This window comes from Choloepus didactylus, chromosome 2 (genome assembly GCF_015220235.1).
Source record: "Choloepus didactylus isolate mChoDid1 chromosome 2, mChoDid1.pri, whole genome shotgun sequence".
Classification (NCBI taxonomy): domain Eukaryota; kingdom Metazoa; phylum Chordata; class Mammalia; order Pilosa; family Megalonychidae; genus Choloepus; species Choloepus didactylus.
Genome location: NC_051308.1, coordinates 87,440,698 through 87,466,492, shown reverse-complemented (window position 1 = coordinate 87,466,492; position 25,795 = coordinate 87,440,698). Strand labels below are relative to the sequence as shown.

General features: G+C 42.0%; 1 protein-coding gene across 1 annotated transcript in view; it reads left to right on the top strand.

Moving 5' to 3' along the window:
• The window catches only part of PAPPA2 (pappalysin 2), a 289,990-nt gene that overhangs the window by 14,637 nt on the left and 249,558 nt on the right, over window positions 1–25,795 (top strand). Inside the window, exon 2 of the mRNA XM_037806710.1 lies at window positions 21,292–22,360. Coding sequence (XP_037662638.1) covers window positions 21,292–22,360 — 1,069 coding nt within the window. The remainder of the gene's footprint in view (window positions 1–21,291; window positions 22,361–25,795) is intronic.

The following is a 25,795-nucleotide window of genomic DNA, read 5'->3' as shown; positions in this document are numbered from 1 at the left end:
TTTATATTTTTATTTCTTTTTTGTTTTCTAGATAGCTTTATTGAGCTATAATTTATCTCACCTGTGTAAAGTATACAATTAATGGTTTTTAGCACATTTACAGAGCTGTGAAACCATCATCACAATCTAATTTCAGAATTTTTTAATCATTCCCTCCCAAAACCCCATACCCATTAGCAATCACTCTCCATTTCCCTCCTTTACTCTACCCTTCCCCCACCAAAACCCTAGACAACCACTAATCTATTTTCTCTATATAGAATTTTCCTATCTGAGACATTTCATATAATGGGATCGCACAATGTGTGTGTATGTATATATGTAATATCTTTTCCGTCTGGCTTCCTTCATCCATATAGTAGCAGGTATCAGTACTTTCTGAAACATATCCCATAGATACACCATATTTTGTTTATCCATTCATCATTTGATGGGCATTTGTGTTGTTTCTCCTTTTTGGTTATTATGCATAATACTGCAGTGAATATTAGTGCACATGTTTTTGTGTGGACATATGTTTTCATTTCTCTAGATTATGGGTAGACTTACTAGGTCATATAGTAACTCTATGATTAATTATTTGAGGGGCTGCCAAACTATTTTCCAAAGTAGCTGTACCATTTTACAATCCCCAGCAATGTATGAGGGTTCAATTTTATATATTTGACCACTTAAAATGAAATGGGCTTCTGTGGCATCACTGATGAGTAGAGCTTGACCACTGCTCATGTCTGATACAGCTTCTGTAATCTTTGGGAAATGTTCCATTGTCTTATTACACAACAAGAAGAGACACCTGGGATGTTGATGCTGAGGCCCCTGAAACCACAGAGAGCCCTTTATGGTTGAGATGGGTGCTCTCACCAACCTCCCTCCTCTAGCTTCACAAGGGGACCATAAGATGGACCTTTTCTTCCCTCATCCCAGCTCTGTATGGAAGAGGTTCATCTTTGGCCCAAACTGTATTACTTTTCATTATTTTCCACCTGGATGAATCCCAGGTGACATGCAGTGTGGGAGAACATTCAAGCCTTCAGAAATCATAGTACATCAGCTTCTGGAAGAAAAGGACAAGGAAAACAGGTGGGAGGAGGGAAAACCCATATAGTTCCCTTATAATACTGTGAACTTTCTCCTGGATACCAGCTCTAAGTCTGGCCCCAGCTGGGTGCTTGGACATTGCCATGTACCGGTGGCTGATTCTATTTATTGTCTGGTGTCTGACTCATAGGGTTAGATCTGGGACTTTGGAGTAATCCAGTTGTCTGGGATAAGGGTGGGATAAGGAGAATCACTTCAGGGGTAGCACAAGAAGGAGTTTCTTCTGAGCTTGACTGGGTGATTGCCCTACTTATTAGACTTCCAGCTTTGGTGCCTGCACTTATTTCATTTCCTGTCCTCATTCCTCAACTTTCAGTTACTATAGAAGACTCTGTTCTTGATCCTTTCCATGATATCAGGGACAAAATGTAGAGGGGTTGAGGCTTTGATGGACCAGGTGCCATTAGTAGCTGCTCACCTTAGCTGTGTGTTCTCTTCCAGACTTCACAGATGAGGATGGGGGCTGTACAGGGAGGGAAATCCTCTAGGACTCTCTATGTAGTGATTTGCTGGAGCACAGGAATGACACAGGCAGGCCTGGAAAGTAGAAATCACTTTTGGCAGCTGAAATAAATTCAACCATTTGCCTGTCACCGGCAACACTTTTTCCCTCCTCACCTCCTGCTTTCATCTTTTTGCACTTTTTATTGTTCCTTTGGGGCTCTCTACCTTATTCATTCAGAATGTGTGAGCCAGGAGGCCTGGCTTCTTCTCTTTCCTGTCTTAGTCCAAGACGAGGCAAAATAAACAGAAGAGGAAGGAAATACCTTCATTTGGATTCTGAGTCCATATGTGCTAAGTATATCTAAGCTTCAGTTCCTTATGTCATAAACAAGTACATAAATTCTATTCTTCTGCCCTCTAATACATGGAATCAGATTGCTCTGGGGACTCATCAAATCCATTTCTGCTCACATCATACACCCCATGACCCAGAAAGGATATTTCTATGCCAAGTTTGTATCCAAAAAAAATAATAGCAACTTTTCCTTCCCATGACAAGTACCTGCCTTGAAGCAATCATACCCTTTGGCTTTTTAAAAAAAGAGAACATCCAGGAAATAAAGTTCAGTGGGCAAACCAAAACATCCCACTTCTCACTCTGAATCATAGGTGAGTGATGAATAAAAGTGATTCTGCCCAAATATACAATATGACAACTGGAACTCAGAGTCTCAGAAAATTCTGAAGTTGAAGCATTGCCGTGACAACCCAATTGGGGTATCAAGATCCATAATTATGGCTTATTTCTGGATTAGAGGTCCAGTAACCTGGTCAAAGTCAAAGTCACAGGGCATAAAAGTTAATCAATCATGTAGTGAATCATCCTTCAAGAGGTGACTCAGCATTTACTGACTTTCCACTGCATACAAATAATTGCTGCATATTCCAGGCAGCATTATGAAAGAAGTAAAGTAGTTTGGTCTTATCTGTTCATTCGTTCATTCATTCAATCATTCACTCAACACTTACTGAGCTTCTACTAGGTGAGGTATAGGCATTGAGCCACATGCTGGGTAAATAAGAATGAATAAGGCAGAAACTGGGTCCAGAAGTTGCTCATAGGCTAGTGGGGAGCAGACTTGTAATAGATTATGACAGCTCAGCCACTGAAAGCAAGCAGTTTTGTCTAGGCAACTCAAGAAGGTGGGATTCCTTGAAGCTAGAGAAGGAGAGCCCGTAACCAGTGAGGCAGAAGGAAGACTGGGAGGTAGCAGAATTGTGGAGAAGGGAAAAGGATAGAGTTGTCAAAACTGTTAGACAGGGGCACCAAACAGGCCACCAGGCCTAAAGTGGTTTCACTGGATTTAGCTATTAGGAAATCACTGGTGAGAGAGCCGCTTCACTTCAGGATTGGAAGACTGGGAGAAGAATCCAGATTATAGTAAGCAGAGCTATGAATGAGAAGTGAGGAAGTGGAGACAGAGAGGAGAACTCAGTTTACTCTTTACAGAAACTTAGCTATGAAGGGAGGGGTCAGAGGAGATGTCAGAAGTAGATACAGGTTCAGAAAGGCTTAGATTCAGGACTCAGGGTCTTGTATTAAGGAACTAGGAATCTAAAGTGGGAGATAGGATAAACACATGAAAATAGTGGAAGCGAAAGTAACAGAAATGTAAAGTATGCAAATGCAAGCTCAATCATTCCAAGAAATTATAGAGCACATTTTTACTTAACACTTAAGTAGTGCTTACTCTGTATCAGGCACTACTGCAGACACTTTACAAATATTAACCTACATGCTTTTCAGAACAATTGAGGAAGTAGATCGAGAAACTGAAGCCTACAGAGGTATCGGACATTGCCTAATGCCATACAGCTATTCCATGCAGAGCTAAGATTTGAACCTGGGCGTTCTGTCCCTACCATATGCTCTTATCCATCATCTGATGTGTCCTGGAGTCACAGGGAAGTGGGAGCTATAAGAAGTGAAGGGCTTCAAAATGCCTCATATTGAACCCTTCTTTTAACCCAAATCCACTCCTTTTCCTGGTTCCTCTATTTCAGCAAAGGGTTGCATCTGCACAGGCTGTAACTCTGGGATTTCCTGTATCACAGCACCACCCCTTGTTCCCCACAACATCACACACAATACTACAAATCCATCACTGAATCATGTCAGTTTTAACTCTATAGTATCTTTTGGATCTGTTCTCTTTGTCCCCTTGGTTTTGCCCACATGTCAGACTCTGGATCAATTCTTTCTCTAGTTCCTTGCAGCAAGAGGGAGCTGTCTAAAATACAAAGCAGCTCATCGCTTCCCTGCCTAAAACCCTCAGATGCTCCACTTTGCCCTCAGGATAAAATTCTAGTTCCTTAATATGCCTTAGAGAATCCTACTGACCTCCAGGGGAGACACACACATGCACACCTATATGTTCACACATATGCATGCACACAGGCACACTTATGCTCTCAAGCACACGCACACCCTAACAACCACATTTTCTCTCTTTCCCCTTTCTCTTCTCTTTCTCCCTCTCTCTCTCTCACAGACACAGACACACATGCACACACACACATTTTCAGTTCAGTTTCCAGCCTCATCAAACTGCTAGCAGTAACACAGAGGCACCACACTTTCTTTGGCCTTGGAACTCTGCCCTTTGTACTTAAAAAAAAATTGTGGTAACATACGCACAACACAAAATTTCCCATTTTAAGCACTATCATGTGTGCAGTTCAGTGATATTAATTACATTCACAATTTTGTGCTAACAACACTATCCTCCATTACCATACCCTTTGTACTTTTTCTCCTAAAGGAAACCACTTTCCATACCCATGTCCAGCTGACTTACTCTTAGTTACCCCCAGGTTTCTAATTGCTATGACTTCTCTTCCAGGAAACCTTCCTAGATCTCTTTTAAGGTTGGTTTAGTTTTGTCCTCTGATGTGATCTCTTGGTATCCTGGACTTACCCTCATGAAAACATTTGAAACAACTTACCATAATTCCCATTTTACTTTTTACTCATTCATGAAATACTTTGAGCTCTTATTGTGGATCAGGCACTGTGCTAGGTGCTGATGTCGAGCACATGGGCATGACCCTACTCCCATTTGTAATCTAGGCTAGTTTCCCGCCTGGACTGTAAGCTGCTTGAGATCAATAAAGGAGTAACTTATTCACTGCTGTACCCATAGCAGAGAGGGAATGCTGACAGATAAAACTCATCCAATTAATATTTGAAAAGAGGATGAATGAGTAGTAAATGAAAGGAAAAATTCAATCTTACAAACCATAGACTGAATGATTCTATTTGAAAGTAGACACAGGAGTTCTGGTAATCTTCAAGTCCTACTTGATTTGGAAGATGGCTAAGAGTTTGGAAATTCACTCAATAATTATTAGAAGGAGCGACTATCCTTAATTTCTACCTCAATTCTCCCTTCTGCAGTCCCCCAGATCTATCTATCTTTGATAAATACAGACCAGGAATTAGTCTCCTAGGAAAAAATGGACATAATTTTCAACTTGGTTTAACTATGATTATTTTTAAACTTTCAGAAATTGTATCTCCTCTATTGATTTGCTTCTTCTGGTTTCACAGTCTCACCCTGGGACACTTTTTGTGCATCCTTTTGTTTATATTACTCCTGTAGGCAGGAAGGAGAGAAGCAAAGGAGGCACCTGGAGAAAGGTAAATCTTACCAACATGAAGAAGGGCAACAGGGGACCAGGAAACTTCTTGAGTTTCAAGTCTTTCAAGCTTTTGCTCCTTCAGTGATACTCTCAAAATCTGGAGCTTTTCCAAAGCTCTTTTTGGGGTGTGAAGTTCTTTTAACATAAAACATTCTTACAAGAAGTACTTATCACAGTTTATCTTTTTATTCATTTACTCACCTACTAATTTGCTTATTCAACAGGTATTTATCAAACCACAAAGTAGGTATTTAATACCTATTTGTGAAATTAACTTCCACTTTATGGGAATAATTATAACCGAAACCACAGCAGGGATCTATTTTAGACATTGTTTCAAGGCACATTCATGATTTGAAACAACTGCCTAAGAGAATAGTCTCATAATTCTTGTAATACAGTCTGGGATGTGAGTCCTGAAGATGGAGCTAATCTTGAGCATGAGTCCCAGCCTGGGTGTGGCAACCTAATTGGGTCAACAAACATGGTGAAAGTTGTCATCGGCTTGACTTTAGCCAGGGAATAGGCATGGCAGGGTTGGGGACACAAGGAGGTGGTCCCACCCCTTCTTCCTCTCTTCCCACAGCAAAGTGCAGGAGCTCAAGAGAAGTGCTGCTGAAAGCTGAGCAGGAAACTGGAAGGCAGCTGTTTGCCTTGCTGCTCCCAGCATTTCTGTCACCAGCTCTCTGCCTGGGCCTGCCTCCCGCTGGACCACAGCCTTCCTTCTCTCCAGTCCAACACCATTTGTGGTTCCTGTTTCTAGATGAAGTTCACACTGCTCAGCTAGCAGTTGAAGGCTTCCATCGCCTGCAGGGTTCTGGGGGCCTCCCCTGATTGCAGTCCTCTTTGTCAGCATAGCTCCCAAGCAGAGCCGGGAGCCAAGTGGGCACTTTGGGTTGAACGAGTGGATGGAGAATAATCCGGCTCCTATTTCCACCCAGACTTGATCCTTTCTGATTCTCCAGCATGAACTACATTGCCAGGTCAGGGAAGTCTTTCTCTCTTTCCACATGGCTGGTCTATTACCCTCTCCTTGCCTCTGCATTGCTGTCTCCCACTTTAAATGTCCTACCTTGATCCCTTCATTCATCTACATTCTTTCCTTTAAATAACAGTCAGGAATTTGAGATCTGGTTCCTTACTAGTTGAAGGAACTTAGTAAGTTAACTCTTCTCCTCTATAAAATTGGAGTCATAGTTTCTATCTCATTCAACTGCTGTGATGGTTAAATCACATGCTCAGAGCCCTGCCTGGTGCATAGTAAGTGCTCGGTCAATGCCAGCTGCTCTTTCCATCCTTCCTCAGTGCTGCTGTGATAAGAAAAGAGACTCAGAACCTTGCCCTCAAGATGCTCCCAGCCAAGCAGGACAGGTCTGGCTCACACCCTTCTGTTCCCCAAGGCTTCCCCTGCCCATTCTAGTCCATGCAAATTTTCTTTTTCTGAACGCAATATGCATGTTTATCTATGTGACAAGATTTAGCAGTGAATTATTTATAGTAGGATCCAAACTATTCCAACTAACCAGTATCCTCAACTAACCACAATGTTTTAGTTATTCTACTTTTAAGGAGATAGAGATAGCTGCATTCAAAACGGGCATTCAATAAAAGCAAAACCTGCCCCCTAGATACATGTTTGGGCGGGGTGGGGATAGTGCCCTGGGTTGTGGTCTAGGTTCATCCCAACCCTTTCCGCCCTCTGTGGTCACAGTTACAGAGAGTTAGAAGGACGATGAGCTTAAATCCCTTCGAGATGAACCTTGAGACAAGGACTCCAGGCCCAGACTGTCAGAACAACAGGGCCAGGATGACCCAGCCCAGCGTCTCCTTCACAGATGGGACCTTGAGGCTCGAAGAAGGGAAGGCGGTTTCCAGATGTCACACAGTGGCAGGGCTGGGAACACAATTCAAATTTCATGGCTCCCAATTTGGTGTTATTTCAACCTTTCCAGGCTGCCTGTGGTTCATTTAAATCTCTCACTAGACAGCAGAAGAAAATATTTTAGAAAGTTTTTCAACAAAAAGAAGAAAAAAAACATTTTTTTTTTTTTACTTTAGTCCTCCTTTAACCAGCAATGTCAATGAATTAGATCACATATTGTCCTTGTCCTTTCTCTTTCTCACTCAGGGAGCAGGGGGATTTACTCAGAGGCAAGCTTTGCACATCCTCTTTGAACTCCAGGCTCTGAGGAATCACCTGTGTTCATTTTGGAAACTGTATACACTGGTTTCCTCTCAGACTTTCAAACTGAAGAAAGGATTCTGAGCCCTTAGGTTCTGATAGGTATAATATTTGGGTTTGTATTGTCCCGGGGTTGCCTGACTTTACCAATAACTTGTTTCCTAGAAAGTAGTAAGAGACTTCATAGGTTGTTTGTGACCACAAGGTAGAGCAAAAATGCTCAGATATTATTAAGTCAACATGAGCAGTACATGTACATTGAGTTAATATGAGACACATTGTGCAAATACTGAAGCGATGGAATGTCTAGGGAATGTCGCACTTTAAGAAAACTTGATATGCAGGCATCCAACCTCAGTTGATGAATATCTTCTTCATGCTTCCTTTCAATAACAACTCCTGAAATGCTGGTGCTGTGACCAGGGCATTACATAAACAGCACATCAGCGTCCAGTGGTACCGGCTGTAGTTTGCATCATGACCAAACGTGGCATGAGGAGGCGTGGGGCATGGAGTGTGTGTTTGACACTATTTAAACATCTCTTGTACAGTAGCATTGATTCTGTAACCTGCACCTGGTAAAAGAAATGCCAAACCAAATTTCTGAGAAGGATTTCAAAGTTATTTATTTGGTAGAGGGGAGGAAAAAAACAGGAAATTGGCCTTGGTACTGCTTACCTACAGTTATAAAGCGGGTTCTTAGAGGGATCTCGATAGAAATGGGGTGAAACAGGAGAAGAAGGGCCGAGGCAGCCTGCCCTGAGTGCTACCGTGTCTCTCCCAGGATGAGCATGCCCTGGGTTTGGAAGTATCTTTTTCAGGATGAAGGGATTCAGATATACTCCATGCTCTCTAGGGTGTGTGACTTCATGCTGCTGTCAGCATCTGCATGACCTACTTTCTGCATTTGGGGATTTATATCTTTTCTGTTTTGTTGCCGGAATTCCAAGCACATGATTTTCCCGTTTTATTAAGGTGGGAGAGCAGAGAGATAGAAAGAGAAGCCTGCGGAGCCTCCGCCTCTTCTGAGGGACAGCATCCCTGCCCCACACCTCCTCACGCCACAGAGGCCCATGATGCAAACCACAGCCGGTACCGCTGGGCGCTGATGTGCTGTTTATGTAATGCCCTAGTCACAGACCCAGCAGAGTGTATTGAACGCTCAGGAAATTTCATAATGCATGTTCTCAAAGGTTATTAAAAATATTTGAAATGACATTAAAAAAATCCACTTGTTTAAAATTTACCCTGGAGACTGTTTTCTTTTTTCTTTTTTAAAGTGGGGAAGACGAGACGAGGAAAATTTTCAGTACCTATTAAACCGCAGTTTTTTATTAATTTCCTTATGTGGGGAAAATAATTTGAAGTTGCTCAAATATACTGAGATAATGGACAGTGTCAGTGCAAAGTGTGACCCTAGAGGAAATTGCCCAGGATGAGTGGGGGTGGTAACAGAAGCCTGACCACGGCCCTTGATTCTTAGGGATCCCTGGTGGGCGAAGTGGTGAAGAGGCAGCACTCCTTCTCTAGGGGGCGCTGTGGGCAGAGCCGTGCTGCAGCGGTAACTGGCGCCCCTGCCTGGGAGTGAGTGGTGCAGGAGTAGGAGGGGCTTTTCCTTATCTTAGATGACTGGATTTTTCTTTGTTAAAGGAAATGGAATTATCAGAGTGTCATGTGATACCTTGTCAATTGGGAGGGTGCTCTCTAGCAGCTCTGCTAACTCCTGCTTGTGGATTAAATCATTAGTGAATTATTTCACCCTCCCCTGAGCAAGGTGCTGGCCTTGATACAAAGGAAGTGGAGGGAAGCCTAAGACAGGATTGCCACCTCTCAAGGAGTGTATGATACAGTTGAATAGATAAGGCCTATATATGTTAAAATGATAATATTAGCAATGAATAAATAATATTGGGCACTTATTTTGTGTCAAGCATTGTCTTATTTGTTTCACATGTGTGAATCAATTTTCCCCCCAACTCTGTAAATTAGGTACTATTATCTCCATTTTATGTAAATGGAAAATGAGGTGCAGAAAATTGCTCAATCTTGCTCAAGGTTATAGAGCTATTAAGGGGTGGATCTAGTGGGTGTAGGTCCATTGTCTGCTCTTTTGACTAGGACATTATTAACCAACTCTGTGGCTCTCAGTTGACTGTTCAGATGGCTTCCTTGGGTCATTTGTGGGTCTGAGTCAAAGCCTTGGAGAGGCTGGGGAAGAGTGGAACAGGGCAGGGTCTCCTGGGGTATCCTTCTGAGGTTCCAGAAGGCCTTGGTCACTCTCTGAAAGGCACCCTAGAACTCCAGCTTGGCTATAGGGAGAGTTCTTTCTGTTCCCATTGGGTTCCTTTTGCAGCAAGAAAAGAGCTAGTCACCCCAGGCAGACAGTAGACGGTGAGTGCCTAATGAATGGCATGGACCATGAATATTGAGGAAAGCCGTGTCCTTCTTGCTGGCATGGCCAAGGAGAGCTTTCTGAAGAAGGAAGCTCCTGCTTCTCCATCTTCTCAGGGGAGAGGTTTTTCTCAGGTCAGTGGCTGTGCTGTGGCCTGGTTCTGAGCATGCTTCACAGTGACCCAAGTCCTTGGTTTTCTAGACTTTTCCAAGGAGTATAAAATTCCTTTAAGTAACCTCTAAGCACAAAGACCATCTAGGAATGGCAAAGGTCAATTTACTACTTACCTGTCAATCTATTTTTGTATTTACATTGTCAAGATTATTCCAAATTTCTAAGGTCATGCTTTGAACAAACAAATCTGACTGGGGTCACTCTCTGTGACGTCTGTCATGTCTCACATTTCTCCATAAAAATTCTTCAGTGGCTACTGATTCATCATCCAGAGTATAAAGGCAAAACTGATTAATTCTTATTTAATGTCCTTTATGATCAATTACAGCCAACATATCTGACTTTATTTTACCATAACCCTACGTGTAGTGTATAATCCATTAGTTAATTCGTTTATTCAACAAATATTTAACTGTCTAATATGTGATAGGTTGAGTACTAGACAGCAGAGTTACAGCAGCAAACAAGACAAAAATAGACATAATTAATTACAGCTTACTTTTTTATAGTATTTACTACATTAGGCTTTGCTAATATAACTTATTTAATGCTCAAAATAGTCTTATGAAGTAGGTGCTATCATTGGTTCTGTTTTACAGGTGAGAAACTGAGACTCAGAGAGGTTGTTTATTGTAGAAAATTTGGTGAATGCAAATCTATTACTCAGGGTTCTCCGGCAATTGCATCACACAGCTGTGGGGATAGGCAAGTATGAATTCCATAGGGCAGGCTGTAAGCTGGGAATTCCAATGAAAGGAGAAGCTGGCTGGCTGAAGTAGAGATGGAAATTCTCCCTTCTGACTGCTGAAATCATCATTTCTCCCTTTAAGGCCTTCAACTAATTGGATGAGACTTCTCTCATTGTTGAAGGCAATCTCCTTAGTTGATTGTAGATGTGATCAGCCATAGATGCAACCAACTTACTGATGATTTAAATCCACAAAATGTATTCATAATAGTAACCAGGCCAGGCTTGCTTGACACCACAACCTAGCCAAATTGACACATGGACTTAATTAACCATCACAGCAAACATTTAAAAAAATCCTTTTTTTCCCATGACTCTACACATATGAAAATAAACACATTTATATGATTTTATACAATTTGGATCAGAGTGCATATATTGATTTAGAACATACTTTCTTTTCTAATAAGTAAGCTATGATCATTTTCTTATGTCTCTCAATATCCTTCTAAAATGTGATTTCTAATTGCAGGATAGTATTCCACTGTATGGATGAACCACACTGTTGTTAGACATTCATTTTTTTTTCCTAATGTTTTTCTGTATAAATAATGCTGATGTGAACATCTTTGTTCATCCTTGTAAACAGCCCTCTTAGACTGTTTCTTTATGATGGATTCTTAGAAAAGAAATTACAGGGATGGAGGGTGTTCCAGTTTGCTAAAGCTGCCGAAATGCAATATACCAGAAATAGATTGGCTTTTTCAATGGGGATTTATAAGTTTGCAAATTTATAGTTCTGAGACATGAAAATCTCCAAATTAAGGCATCAAGAGGTGGATACCTTCTCAGGAAAGGCCAATGGCATCCAGGTTTCTTCTATCACATGGGAAGGCACATGGCTGGCACTGCTGAATCTTCTCTCCCAAGTTTAGCTTCTGGTTTCAGTGGCTTTCTCCAAAATGTCTCTGGGCTTCTGTCTCAGCTCCCATGGGTCTTTGCTTGCTTCTGCTAGGGGCAAACTCTGGATTACATATCTTAGCTTCTCTGAGCTCTCTTGAAGGACTCCAGTAAAGGATGAAGACCCACCTTGAATGGGTGAGATCACATCTGCATGGAAAAAACCTAATCAAAAGGTCTCACACAACAATAAGTCTGCCCCTACAAGATTAGATTAAAGAACATGGCTTTTCTGGGGGTATATAACAGATTCAAACCAGCACAGAGGGTTTAAACATTTTTAGCAAATTGTTGCCAAATGGTTATCTAGAATGGTTTACTAATTTTCAGTCTCTCCAGCAGTGTATATATGCCTATTTCTGTAGATACTATTATTGTTCTTCATCTTTGCCAAACGGCTAGACAATTTAAAAAAATCTTGTCTTGATTTGCATTTATTTGAGGTTGAACATTTGAAATTTTTATTTCTTCTTTGATGAGTTTCCCCATTCATGTCTTTATACCCCTGCACCTATTTTATATATTGCTGACACCTAAAATTGTTGTGCAGCTGATATGTGAATAAAAGAAGTGTCACAAATAGTCACTATGCAAAAATGTCTAAGGTATGTGTTTATGTTAATGTGTGTACATGTGAGTATGTGTGTGTAAGGTGAGGAAATAAGGTGTGTAGTAAGTGAGATGAAGGTGGGAATAGAGGAGATTTGCCTACTGATGTTAATTCTATTTAAGCGACTAGATGAGTCTCTCTTCCTTACTCAATACTGACAAAGGCTCATCCTGAAAGGTACAGATCTCGATCTGCTCTGATTTGGAGTCTTGCTATTCAAAGTCTGGTTGGAGGACCAGTAGCATTGGCATCACCTGGGAGGTTTTTTAGAAATGCAGAGTTCCAGGTGCCACTCAAGACCTACTGAATCAGACTCTGCATTTATTCATATCCCTGGGTATTCATAGGCACAGTAAAATCTGAGAATCTCAGATGTAGAATTGGTCTTTCAGATGTTTGTGCTCTTTTGGCCCAAGCTTCAGACAGTGCTACTGATTATAGGTGAATGCAGAAGATGGTGGTGCTTTTCATTTAGTTTCCCCTCAGAAAAACAGTAACAATAATAATCTTAAAAGTAGTTAACATTTGCTGACAGTTTGTGCCAGGAACTGTTCTCACTACTTCCTATGTATATCATGCATGGTCTGCCTCTTCTGAGGTTGTAATCCTCTTTGGATTCCTATTCCCTACCTTACCATTACCTGTTTTCCCCTTCTCTCAGACAACCACAACAAGCCCTTCCTTCTCCCCCGAAATCTGCCTTATTGACTTTCATCCTAGATATGGTGGCCTATGGAAAACCAGAGAAACCACCCATCCTGATTTCTATCATCTTTGCACATGACTAAGATGAAAAGAGAGATTGAAAGTTTTGCCAGAAAGATGCTAGTAAAACAGTCCCCAGGAGGTTTTCCCCACTCTGTGCTCTAATTTGTAAAAGCTTTGGCTCACAGATAAAAAACTGAGTCTAATCCTGTGTTGAAGGCAAGTTATCTTGAACAGCTGAAAAATACCTCCCCAGACTTCTCTTCTCACTTTCTCCCCCTCTTCCCCACTGACAGTCCTGCTCCCTGCCAGGCTTGCATTGTCTTTGATGGATAGCCTTTCTCCTTCACCTTCTTGGTCCTTGTGCCCTCTCTGTTGGGTAAGTAGTTCTGCAGAAGGCAGCTGATACGTGTGTTGGGAGGTCACAGGCTAATATCCTGCAAAAGGACCTTGCCTCTATCAGGTTGATTTATGGTCATGACCTAACCTGGCCCTGTGTTTTGTTCATTTTTCTCCTAAAAACAAAATCACACCCCACACCATATTTTTTTAGTTATCAGAGCTGATGACACTATGTGACTCTGTTTTGTTGAATAGAACCTCACCTTCCTGCAAGCTGATAGGGATTCTTGGAGAAGCAGGACTCTCCCTCCTAACTTTAATCCCCTGAAAGGTGCAGAAAAGATCTCTGCCATGGGGATTTTCTGTAAGTGTGGCTCCATGGTCTTGTCTGTGCCAAAAGCAGCATTTCTGCTTGGAGCTAACCATCATCTCTGCCACCTTGGCTTGTTGATAAGTGGTGTCCATTGAGAGATTCTGCCATGTCTTACATAGATGTTCTCTCAAGGGTGGGTCTTTGTCCAAGAAAAAGCTCTCAATAAGTTTTAATCCAGCTGTGTAGGATGCAAAAGAAAGCAGCTTATTATGTGATGACTGGAAAGAGCACATCTAACATTCTGGGGAAAATCAAAGCTCCTGTTGTCTCACAGCAAGGAGAATTCTTGGTCCCCCTTGAATCATTCCTCTAGGTCAGATGCAATTTAAGTTTAACTGAGATTCCCTAAGACTGGTAGGAAATGCTCTTTTTCTAGGACAAAACTCTCATGATTCAATTTGACTTCAAGAACAGAGCAGGTGCAACGCAGGAATCAAAACCCGTTTATTTCTTGGCCCTGTGGGAAATTCACAAATGTCTAAGAAAGGCTCTTGTCATTGAGGAATTTTCAAGTTGCTTTGTTGAATAATAATAATAAAGAAAAGGTATCAGCATTACAATGAGGACCCAGGAAGCTACCATAGAAAAGGGAAATCACTTTGACTGAGATGATCAAGGAGAACTTCATGGAGAAGGTGAAACTTAAGCTCATTGCTGAAGTCCATAGATGGGTGACATTTCAGGCAAAGGACAATATGATGTAATATGTGGGGCTTGTACTGTACTTGGAATGTTGGTTTTACGAAAATGAAATACTAACTAGAGGGGAGGATTTTAACTGGGATGGTGTAAGAGAAGCAGGCCTCTACGTTTTTCTCAGCATTGGGTCTATGTTCTCTCAGACAGGAGTATTTTTCACTTTTCCATTTATTTGAATGCTCTGAGATAAGTTGGCATAAAGTTCTTGAAACACAGATATCCCTCCTCCTGGAGGAAGTAAAGGATATAAGATGCTACTCTCCCCCCTTGTCACTATAAAATAACGCCAAGGACAGCTGGTCTCCCGACAATTCTCTCAAAGGATTCCATTTTTTCCTTGCTTTTTATTGATCTTTTAACTCTGGGGTAGATGGTGCTTTTCCTTCTCATTCTGATCCAAGAGCAATGCTGAAGCATAACTCCCTGAAGTCTGGTCTTGTGGCCGGCAGGGGGTGGGGGTGGAGGGCTCCGTTTTGTCAAAACCAACTGATGGAAGATTCCAGTAGGGGAGAGGGGAGGGTTTGGGTGAAGAAGGAAGCAAGCTATCACAACTGTTTGACAGGAGCAGTTGACAACTGGGGGTAGTTCCTCTCTGGACCATCCCACATCCCCCTTCTCCCTTTTTAAATCACATTCTCTTAAAACATTGATTCCTATTCTGCCGGTTACATACCTAGTGGGGAAACCAAGGAAAAAGAGGAAATGGAGATGGAGACCATGCCTGGGAAGTGAGTTGTCAGTTGTGTGCTCTTCACAGCAGCCTCCCGCCCACCTTCTCAAAACTTCAGTCTCAAGCCCATCCATTACCATAGGGTCCTCTAGAATTGACTTGTGAATGTTTGTGTCACAGAAAGCCCGGCAGGGCCACCCAGAAGCTTTACCTAATGTTCAGTAGGATAGTCTGTCAGCTTAAGGACTGGCCAGTATGGAGATATGAACCACTGTATTAGCCAAACTGCTTCCTCTTCCAGGTGTGAATATTAGTCTGTACATTTTTTTGAGAGCCAGATTCCAGTTGCCTTCAAGTAATGGACTGTGAGTTTGTTGATAAAGCCATACCCATCAACCTGTTTTGCTCTTCTTGCCTCCATACAATAACCTAATGCCTTTTTTTTTTTTTAGCATTTGAAATACTTCAGAGTAGTGAATGAGCTTGGAATTTCAGCTGACCAGACCTGATTTCGAAACCCATCTATCTCTAGAACTTGCTAGATGTGTGATCGTGGATGAGTTGCTTAACCTCTCTTACCGTCAGTTTTCTGAACCATGGAGAGGAGATAATAAAACATAGCCCATACATTTTTGGTAGGGTTTTATAGGGGTGGTACATGTGCAGTGTCTGGGCCATAGTAGACATTTAATAAAAGGTAGTTCAAGTTTTCTTATTTCAAGTTTTTCTTCTTGACATAAACTCTAGGTCCTCTGAGTGTAAAAAAAGAACCCAAGGAACTGGAAGAAGCAAGATTATCCCTCTCCCAGGGCCACATTTAAAAATTTTCCCATTAAGTAGTTGTTTGTAATTCTCTGGCTCTGATGCTCATCACTTTATTAGAATTTTTCATAATCATTATGAAAGACTGTATCCCAGTTTGAGAGAAGGCCATCCTCCTTGAGGGAAATTGACTCTATTAATTCCAAATGCTGGTAATTAATAATAGTAGAGAACTGAATGCAAATTAATGTTGCTGAAGAGCCACATGAGTATATTACTCTATTAAAATAACCATGGTCTCTAAATATGAGTTTTGGAGTTGAGGGCAGGAGTTCAGTGAATAGAAGATCTGCTCCTTAAATTTCCTTTCCTTTCTCTCAAAACTCAAATAAATACAAGGTAAGGTGTACTTGCTATATGATGGAAGTCAGTTGCAACCAAGAGCTGAAAGAATAGTTCTTAAAACTTTAGACAATATGGTCCAAATTCTTGGCTTTGTACCACCACCATGACCATTTGATCTGATTTTTCTAATTCATGGGCTATCATAGTTCTGTTTGGTGTTGAGTGATTTCATAAATCATACTCATGATCTATCCCTCTGTTCCTCCCAAGAATGTGGCTTTGATGAGTAAACAACTGTTATAATGTGCTTGCTTCTATCACATGTACATCCAAAGTTATAAAATCCCAACTTTGCACAAGCTTGTAATTTCACCACATATATTGTGTTGGCTTGGGCTTTGTCAGCCTAAATAGGGGAATTCCATAATTTTTCTTTGGAAACAACGTTTCTTCTGTTCCTGCTTTATGGGGTCAGGAATGTAGGACTGGGGACCCCTCCTGAGAGGATGTGGTTGAGCTGTACAGGCTGGTCTGTGATCTCAGCTTGTGGTTAAAGGATGCCAAAGAGCAACCTGAGATGAACAGATTTTATTTCATAGGTACAGTTGGTTGCATGGTGCCCAGGTGGACATCTTATAGCCCAAAGGCCACAGTAGATGCAATGTTTAACCCTTTTTAAATTGTAAAGCCATCAGGTCATCAGCAAAGCAGCTACATCTATGTTAGTAGTCAGAAGGAGAAGGAGACATTTGGCAGCTTGCATCTGCTTTCCTTTTTAGTCTTTACAGTGCTGGAGCTGGCTCATACTGCCTCACGAAAGCTGATTGAACACACCTCTTCCCAACTCCATGTTCAGTGACATCAGAAATTGGCAAATGCTACAAATCAGGGCTTCCCCCATACCTTCAGTTGTTAAATACTTGCCACTGGCTTTAAATCTAATTTGTTCTTCCCTTTTAAACATCATCATCAAACTCCTTATCATCATCATAGCTAATGTTTATTGGTTACTTTATATGGGTTAGGCACTGCACTATGATCTTTTACATGTGTTCTTTTATTTAGTTCTTGTAACAACTTTATGAGGTGGGTCTGTGATCTTAGCTTGTGGTGCAAAGTTGCTGTTTTGGTTTCCTAACTGCTAAAACAAATACCATACGAAGGATTGGTTTAAACAAAGAGAATTTATTGGTTCATGGTTTTGAGGCTAGGAGAAATCCAAAGGTGAGGTATCAGCATGGTGATGCTTTCTCCCAGAAGATTGTGGAATTCTGGGACTAGCTGCTGGGGATCCCTGGCCCTTGGCTTTTCTGTCACATGAAAATGCACATGGCAATGTCTTCTCCTTTCTCCTCCAGGTGTCATTGACTTCCAGCTTCTGGTTGCTCCCCATGGCTTTTCTCTCTGTGGCCTTCTCTATAAGGCCTCCAGTAATAGGATTAAGACCCATTCAGATTTAGTTGGGCCAAACCTTAACTGAATTACCTCCTATTTACAGTGGGTTCACACCCACAGGAATAGATTAAGATTAAGAACATATTTTTTTCTGGGGTATGCAACTCCAAGCTGCCACAGGTACTGAAGAGAAGACCTGGGATGGACAGATTTTATTTCACAGGTACATTTTGAAAATGAGGAAACTAAGGTTCAGCAAGATGATGTAACTTTTCTGAGGTCACAGAGACTGTGAGGGGTAGAGTAGGAACTGAGACTTCTGGCTGATTCATGCTTGCAACTACATTGCACGATGTTTTCCCCAGCACAGGTGTGGTAGAAAACCATCTGGGGTTAGAACTCTGATGCCTTGGTTCTAGTGCTTTCTCTGCACCCAGCTGACACCTAAATTCCCCATTTTTATCTACAAAATGAAGCTAGTGATAATAACCCTGCCTAGCTTCAGGATGGATTCATAGCTTAAATGACAGTATATATAAGATTGCTCAAATACTATATAAATGGATGATATCATGACATGCTAAAAAATGAAGGAAAAGATATTCATGAAAGAACACCACCTGCCAATATAGGTGACTCAAATGAAATGGATATTTTAGGCATATGCAGGTTCTAAGGAACCTTACAGACCTACTAGTGTTTCTCAGTGAACTGACAGGTCTTTTGATCTGGCAGTGTCCGAAATTATCACTTGGAATTTTTTACCAGTGTGTGTGGTAACCAGCATAGCTCTAGTTTCATGGGCAAATTTGGAAGGTGGATGCTTTCTAGGAATCAAATTATTAACAACACAAGTCAGCTCTAGAAAGTTGACATTTACTGACTTTAGGGAGAATTTCTGCAGTATTACGCCCATGTTTTAATAAGGTTGTTCTGTTGCTGTGTTCCCATAGCGATTTATACTTCCAGCAGTCAGCATATATCATTGTATTTGTTTATGCAAGGTTTATCTTATGTACTATGCTGAACTCTCCCTGATGTCAAATAACCAATTGATCACTAGAGATTTCTCAGACCAAGTACTGAGATTGGAAGCTAGTATTGCCTCATAAACACCTACTGAGCAGGTGTATGAATAAATTGGCTTCATGGAACCCTTGTGGTGTTCATGTATTTCTTGTGCCAAGTTGTCTATCCATAACCTTTGGGGAGTTCATTGGATATCTTAATTGCAGCTGGACCTAGTGGGCAGAGCAAGGAGGATGTTTCTTGCCACAGTTACTCTGTGTGCTTCCAGGGTACCAGGGGCATCTGACAGAAGTAGGAAAATCTCCAGGTATTTCCTAAGTTACAGAGCATGGTCCAAACCCATTACTGAGTCATATGAGGCCTGGCTTGACCTGACATATATAACTTAATTTCCCACCTCTTACAATACCAAACTCCTAATCACCGCCCCCATACATTAAACTGTTTCACCCCTGTTAAGTCATTCCTACTGTCCCCACTGTATGGAGGAATCTTCTGTAATTCTTTTGCTTGGCCAACTCTTACACATTCTTCAAGAGTTGGTTTGGACTCATCTCCTCAGGAAATCCTCTATGAACCCCTGGATTGAGATTAAGGACCCACTTCTGTGCTTTCATGCACCCATGCATTCCTTGATCTTAGCTCTGATATTACACTGAAATTACATCCTATGTTTCTCACTCACCTGTCGGCCAGTAACTTGTCAAGAGAACAGGCCGTCTTTTTCTTCTGAAGCTGAGAGCATTGTTCATGACTGGCAAGAAGGGGGTGTTTAATAAAGGTTCGATGAACTGAACTGACTTGATTCCAAATGGAATTCCTTTTTTTCCAGGGGAAAAGAGACAGTAAGATGAAATGTGCAACCTTTGTGGTTTAGCATGGTGACAGAGTTCAAGTTATCGAGGATGATCCTCTTGCCTCTAGCTCCAGCTGGAGCTTTGAGCTTTCAGGACATAGGCTCAAATTTGGGGTCAAGTCTCTGCCTGAGCACAGGCTGCAGTTCCAGCCTAACTGTGGACTGGCTTCTTTGCTGTCAAAGAGGAAAAGAATCAGAAAATTCTCCATTCAGAATCTCTAGTTTGGGGGAGTTGGTTATTACCAGTACATATTACAAAAGACACAGGGAGGGCAAAAAATATTTGTTTACTCTGTCCTTGGAATTTTGAAAGCCCTCACATAGGCATATAATCTCATGAAAGAGGCTGGGACTCATCCAAGTGATTCTTAGGGAGAAGTAAGCCACATTATGTCTCAATACCACAATTTCCTCCCTCGGAATAATATATTTTTTTCATTTGTGCAAGCAGTATTTGTTTTCATGTCAGTAGTCTTAAATATGAGTTTTTATTACAAATAATAGTAACAATACTTATCAATCCTAGGTAATCAGTTAGCCATGTTCCCTAACATATCTGTGCACTTACATAAAGCAGGACTTCATTTCCTTTAACTACTTCTCGTTCTATTAGTTTGCTGAATTAATAAGCAAGTATGTACTACTGTTGCATAGAGACCTCAGAAAACCTAAGATGCTTGATCAGATATCATTTTTAAATAAATGGTTTAAAAATTTTCAGACAAGCTTTCCACTTTCATGTCTGATTTAGCTTAGCATTGATAAAAATCTTTCTAATTTTCCTTGACTGGTTGCAAATACTAAGTCATGGTTCCACAAGAATCTGTTTTTGTGAAAGCTCCACATGTGATTTTGATCCACAGCTAGAGTTGATGACATTGGGTTAGAGAATTCCATTTGCTATATATGTCTTTTTTTTTTTTTTTTTTCTGAAAGGAGTGCAGGGCAGTGCTTCAGCAACTATATACTCTCTCTTCTTGTAGATGCCTAAGTCTGAAGAATGGTAATCCAGCAAATAAAATGTAGTTATCAAAGCACATCTTGAGGTTTCTCACATGCTGTTTACACATCTTAATAAATTAGAAAGCGAAGAATAATTACTCTGTCAATCATTCAGAAAGTAGTATTTGGGCTTACTTGCTAAAACTCTGAACTAAAATAGATTATTTTACTGCTCTTGACCACTAAATCCTTTTTGACATAATTACCATTATCTAGATTAATCACAACTATGCTAGTATAATAAAAAATTCCAACCCCTATGAAGTTTTCTCAAGAAGTTGGTAATACCACTTTAGACACACCATCAATAATTTCATAGCTTCTTATGAGATGTATAAGTAGAAATAATTATTTAATTGATAATATAATAGAGGTGCTAAGGACAGTAAATGAAAGTGTTCAAATTGTAACTAGATGACTGGCAGGTAATCAGGTTAATTATCAGGTAATTTATATGTCAATTCTAATAATATATATCCCAACATGTACACATACTTGTGTGTGTGCAAAAAATAGACATGAGTGTTCCCAAGTCTTCCTTTTAAAATCAGATCAGAATGGGATGCAGATCAGAATGGGATGCCTCATGGCTTATGAACCCAGATCATCCATAGACCTTTTGAGGGGATAGGAGATACTTGGCTTTTGCCAAAACTGTGAGTGCCCTCATGGCTTCTGAGGAAATGGAAAGGGCTGATATGGGGTGTTGGACAGGCACCCCAAGTGGGAGGTCGGTATCACATATATTTTTTTTTCTATTACAAACCTACATTCTTGCTATTTACATGGGTTTTCTTCTCTCTCTCTCCATCCTCCTTTGTATCTGGTTTTTCTCTGCTCGTTTCTTCCATCTTTCCCAGGTGTGTTTGATAAATGCTCCCACACTGTCAGTGACAAGGGCTGGGCCCTGGGGATCCGCTCAGGGAAGGACAAGGGAAGGCAAGATGCTCGCTTTTTCTTCTCCCTCCGCACCGACCGAGTGAAGAAGGCCACTGTCGTGACTGGCCACAGTCGTTACCGACCAGGCGTGTGGACACATGTGGCAGCCACTTATGATGGGCAGCGAATGGCTCTGTATGTGGATGGAACTCAGGTGGCCAGTCACCCAGGCCAGTCTGGTCCCCTGCACAGCCCCTTCATGGCTTCCTGCCGCTCTTTGCTCCTGGGGGGTGATAACTCTGAGGAAGAACACTATTTCCGTGGACACCTGGGCACACTGGTCTTCTGGTCCAGGGCTCTATCACAAAGCCAACTGCAGCACAGTCCAAAGCATCCAAGTGGGGTGGAGTTAACTTCCCTGTTACTGACAGCCAGTTTTGAGCCCCTGGAAGAACAGTGGGCACCCTTTCGAGATGGGAAGTGCCCACGGCTTGAGGTTCTCCAGGGCTATGAGCCAGAGCCTGAAATTCTGTCGCCTTTGCTACCCCCATTCTGTGGGCAAACGGCTTGTGACAATGTAGAGCTGATCTCCCAATACAATAGGCACTGGTCTCTTCGGGGAGAGAAGGTGATACGCTACCGAGTGGTGAACATCTGTGATGACGAGGGTCTGAACCCCACTGTGAGCGAGGAGCAGATTGAGAGGCAGCATAAGGTGCTGAATGAAGCCTTCAGCCACTACAACATCAGCTGGCAGCTGAGCGTCCACCGGGTCCACAACTCCACCCTGCGCCACCGGGTTGTGCTTGTGAATTGTGAGCCCAGCAAGATTGGCAATGACCATTGTGACCCTGAGTGTGAGCACCCCCTCACGGGCTATGATGGGGGTGACTGCCGCCTACAGGGCCGCTGCTTCTCCTGGAATCGCAGGGATGGGCTCTGCCACATGGAGTGCAACAACATGCTGAACGATTTTGACGATGGTGACTGCTGCGACCCCGAGGTGGCTGATGTGCTCAAGACCTGCTTTGACCCTGACTCTCTCAAGAGGTAAGGGACTGGGGCTCAGGGGTGTCCTGCCTGGGGTACATTTGTAGCGCTCTTTTATCCTTTTGGCCTCTGGGCTCCCTGTGTCATCCCATCAGATGTCTTTGAGCTTTTGTGAAATACTAGAAGTTCTGTTAAGTACTTAGGCACGTGGAGAAGACAAAGATGTTGGGCAGTCTTCACTGAACTCACTGTCTTGGAGCAGGCAACTGTGCATACAGGTCCATGATGTAACAAAGTGTGATGTGCACCTGCAGATGTGTGCACCGGGTACTAGGGGCACTGGAAAGCTGAATGGCCTGTTCTGCCAGAGGCAGCCAGGAAGCCTTCATAGAGAACAAACAAAGCATACATCAACAGAAACCAATCGAAACCAAATATACATGACCACTCTTTCCATAGTCTTAGGTTTTCAGCAAAGTAACACAAATCTATGAAGAGGTCTCAGGTCTGCTTAGAACTGGTGCCGTTTCAGCAGTTTGGCTATTTCACATGTACAAGACATTCTCCATCTCTTCACACATAAGACCATCTCACCACAAGTCTTTAGGTGACTGAGGTCTTCCAGTTTTGCTCCATTAAATTCTGCTTTCCACATAGCACCCAGAAGGATCTTTTGGCAAAGGTAAATCAGATCTTGCACTTCCCTTCTTAAATATTTTTCCCATTTCAGTTAGAATAAAATAAAATCCCCCCACCTAGCTCATGAAGTCTCACTGACTTCATCCTGGTACCTTTGAGTAGATCAAGCTTTTCTTGCCCTAGGGCTCTGCATTACCTGTGCCATCTTCTTGGAATCCTCTTTTCCTTGATCTACTCCTGGTGAGTTCTCTCCTGTCCTTAAAATAGCTTCTTGAATGCCACCTCCTGGGGAGGTCTTTCCTGATTACCCAATTTAAAGTAGCTACTCAATCACTGTGGCAGCAACTAATTTTAATCCTCTGTATAACACTTTTCATGTCTGATATTGTTCTTCTGTACTCTTTTAGTTGCCTGTCTTTCCCCTGTCTCTAGCTCCATGAGATCAGGGGCCTTGTTTATTTTGTTGACCACTACATTTTCCAGTGCCTAGAACATTGCCTGGCACTTACTAGTTTATCTCCTATTTATTTTAATGAATTAATGGATTCAATGTGCCTTCTGTTCTGACAGATGTCAGTAAGAGTATTCTCATTTGATGGCTGATGAAAGGGTTTGGAGCATAGGAGGGATGTAAGAAAGGAGAGGGAGTAGGTGGTAAACGCATTGTGTGTGTGTGTGTTGGGGGGGAGTTACCCATGAGTTTAATTAGGGACTTAGAAAACTGAAGACATCCGGATGGTTCTGGATTGGGAGAGTGAAGTTAGTATTCCATCCACCTGCAGAGAGAGAGAGAGCAGTGCCAAGGGTGGGGGGAGGCTCATAAAGTTTGTGACAATGGAGTTTCTCGAGAGATTAGGTTACAACAAGATCTCTTGAGATTTGGTTACAAACAGTGATTAGAGGAGGGAAGTTATAATGCTTCCCCGTCTGTGGGGGTAGAGCCTGTTGCCTGGTCATGTAGGCGGCTGCGTGTATCTCATAATTCAGGAGGGGCAGGGCCCTGGGATCAGGGTCCTCACAATCCACCCCCACGCAGCAGACTACATTGACAGACACTGCAGGCTATGAGACAGCAGAACACCAGGGGCCCCTCCCCACCCACAGAAATAACTACCACACAAGGCGATGCTACTGACAATTGATAAAATCTGTGCTTGCTTTCCAATGAGTTGAATTCTGCCAGGCCAGCAGGGTGTTCTGTGTAGTCCAACTCGCAGGGGTCACAGTCCAAGAAAGGCTGGTAATACCTAAAAGTGGCAAGTCTGTGCCAACCCAACATCGTGTTCAATTGCGGGCATGAGTCACTGCTGAGGCCCCTAGGGTGCTGTCAACATATCATCATCAGTACAATGAAAGAGAGTGACCTCTGCTGGAGGTTTGCACATTTTTACATCTTGAGCTATCAAATCAGGGCAAATGGTGGGACCATGAAGATATTCTTGTGATAGCACAGCAAATGTCCATTGTTGTCTTTCCCATATGAGGGCAAATGCAGGCTGGCTGGCAGTCTAAGGGGAGAAAACAGAAGACATCCTGATGGTAGTGGGTTAGGGGATTGAAGTTAGCATTCCACCATTCCACAGAGAGAGAGGGTAAACACATTTATTTGTGCATGTGGACAAGGCCTCTCCAAAACACAATTGGTATCTTTGGGCAAATTATGTACAGGCTTATGAGCTAGGGTGTAAGGCTGCTGACAAGTGGGAGGACAGGATCTCAGCTCCCACCTGATAACTGAATGGCTGCCTTGTGTTGGCCACAATTTGTTCAGTAGCTCCTGGCATCCCCATGTGTGGATGGACCTCTTGGTGTCACTTAACACTAATCAACTGGCCTGTAGTTCAGGCATTGCGGTGCCAAGGGTTGAATTTGGCACTTGGAATTGAGGGACACAGTTGAATTCTAGACTCCTTGCTACTTAACTTGCTGGGTAACTTAGGCAAGTCTCTTTCTGAACCTCAGATGCCTTATTTGTAAAATGAGCATGATTGCAATAGGAATTTGCATTATCTAGAGCCTGTTTTGTGTTTTGTGAATCAAATGAAAAAAGGTATAGTGAAGTGCTTGGTAATGCTGAACTGTTCAGTGTAGAAAAATAGTCCTAAACTAGCATTGGTTTTTATTATCATTATTACAGCTGACAGATGGGAAGTCTTTGTTTAGATAATAATAAGCAGGGAACTGATCACATTACCAGAAATATTTGAATAGGAATGATTTTGTTTGGGCTTGGTTTTTAGATTTTGGTAACCTTAAGCAGAGGCTAAACCTCACCAACAAGAGTGGTTGCCAACACTTAGGATCCACTTGAGAGACCAGGAAGTTGAGCCTCCCCGCAGGTGTCTCCTAGCTCATTCCTCCAGCCCACTGCCCTCGAGATCCTTCCCACCAGCCACTTAGACCTCATTCTCCTTGGAGTGGCCTTTTATCTCTTTAAATCCCTACTGCCACTACACTTATCTGGGTGTTCGTAACTTCCCCTCCCTGTTGCAGAGTTGCCATAGTAACCCATCCTTTTCTACTTGTTGACCCAGAAGTGTTTTAAATTTTATTCTTATGGGACGCTCTTAACCCTACATACAAAACCTGCCTGGTGGACTACAAAGGAACTACTATTTATCCTTTTTCATAGTTAAAAATATTTAAATCAAAATAATAAAAGTGGTTTAAAAAATGGTTTAAAAATACCAAAGGACACAGTCACTTGCTAACTCTTCCCTATCCTCCTTCACCCTCTAGCCTGGCTCCCCACATGTATCCATATTTAATTCTTTCACCTGTTTCTTTTGGCAGTTGTAACCATATCTCTAACTATTTTATTTATATTACTTGATGTATTAACTTTAAATATTATCT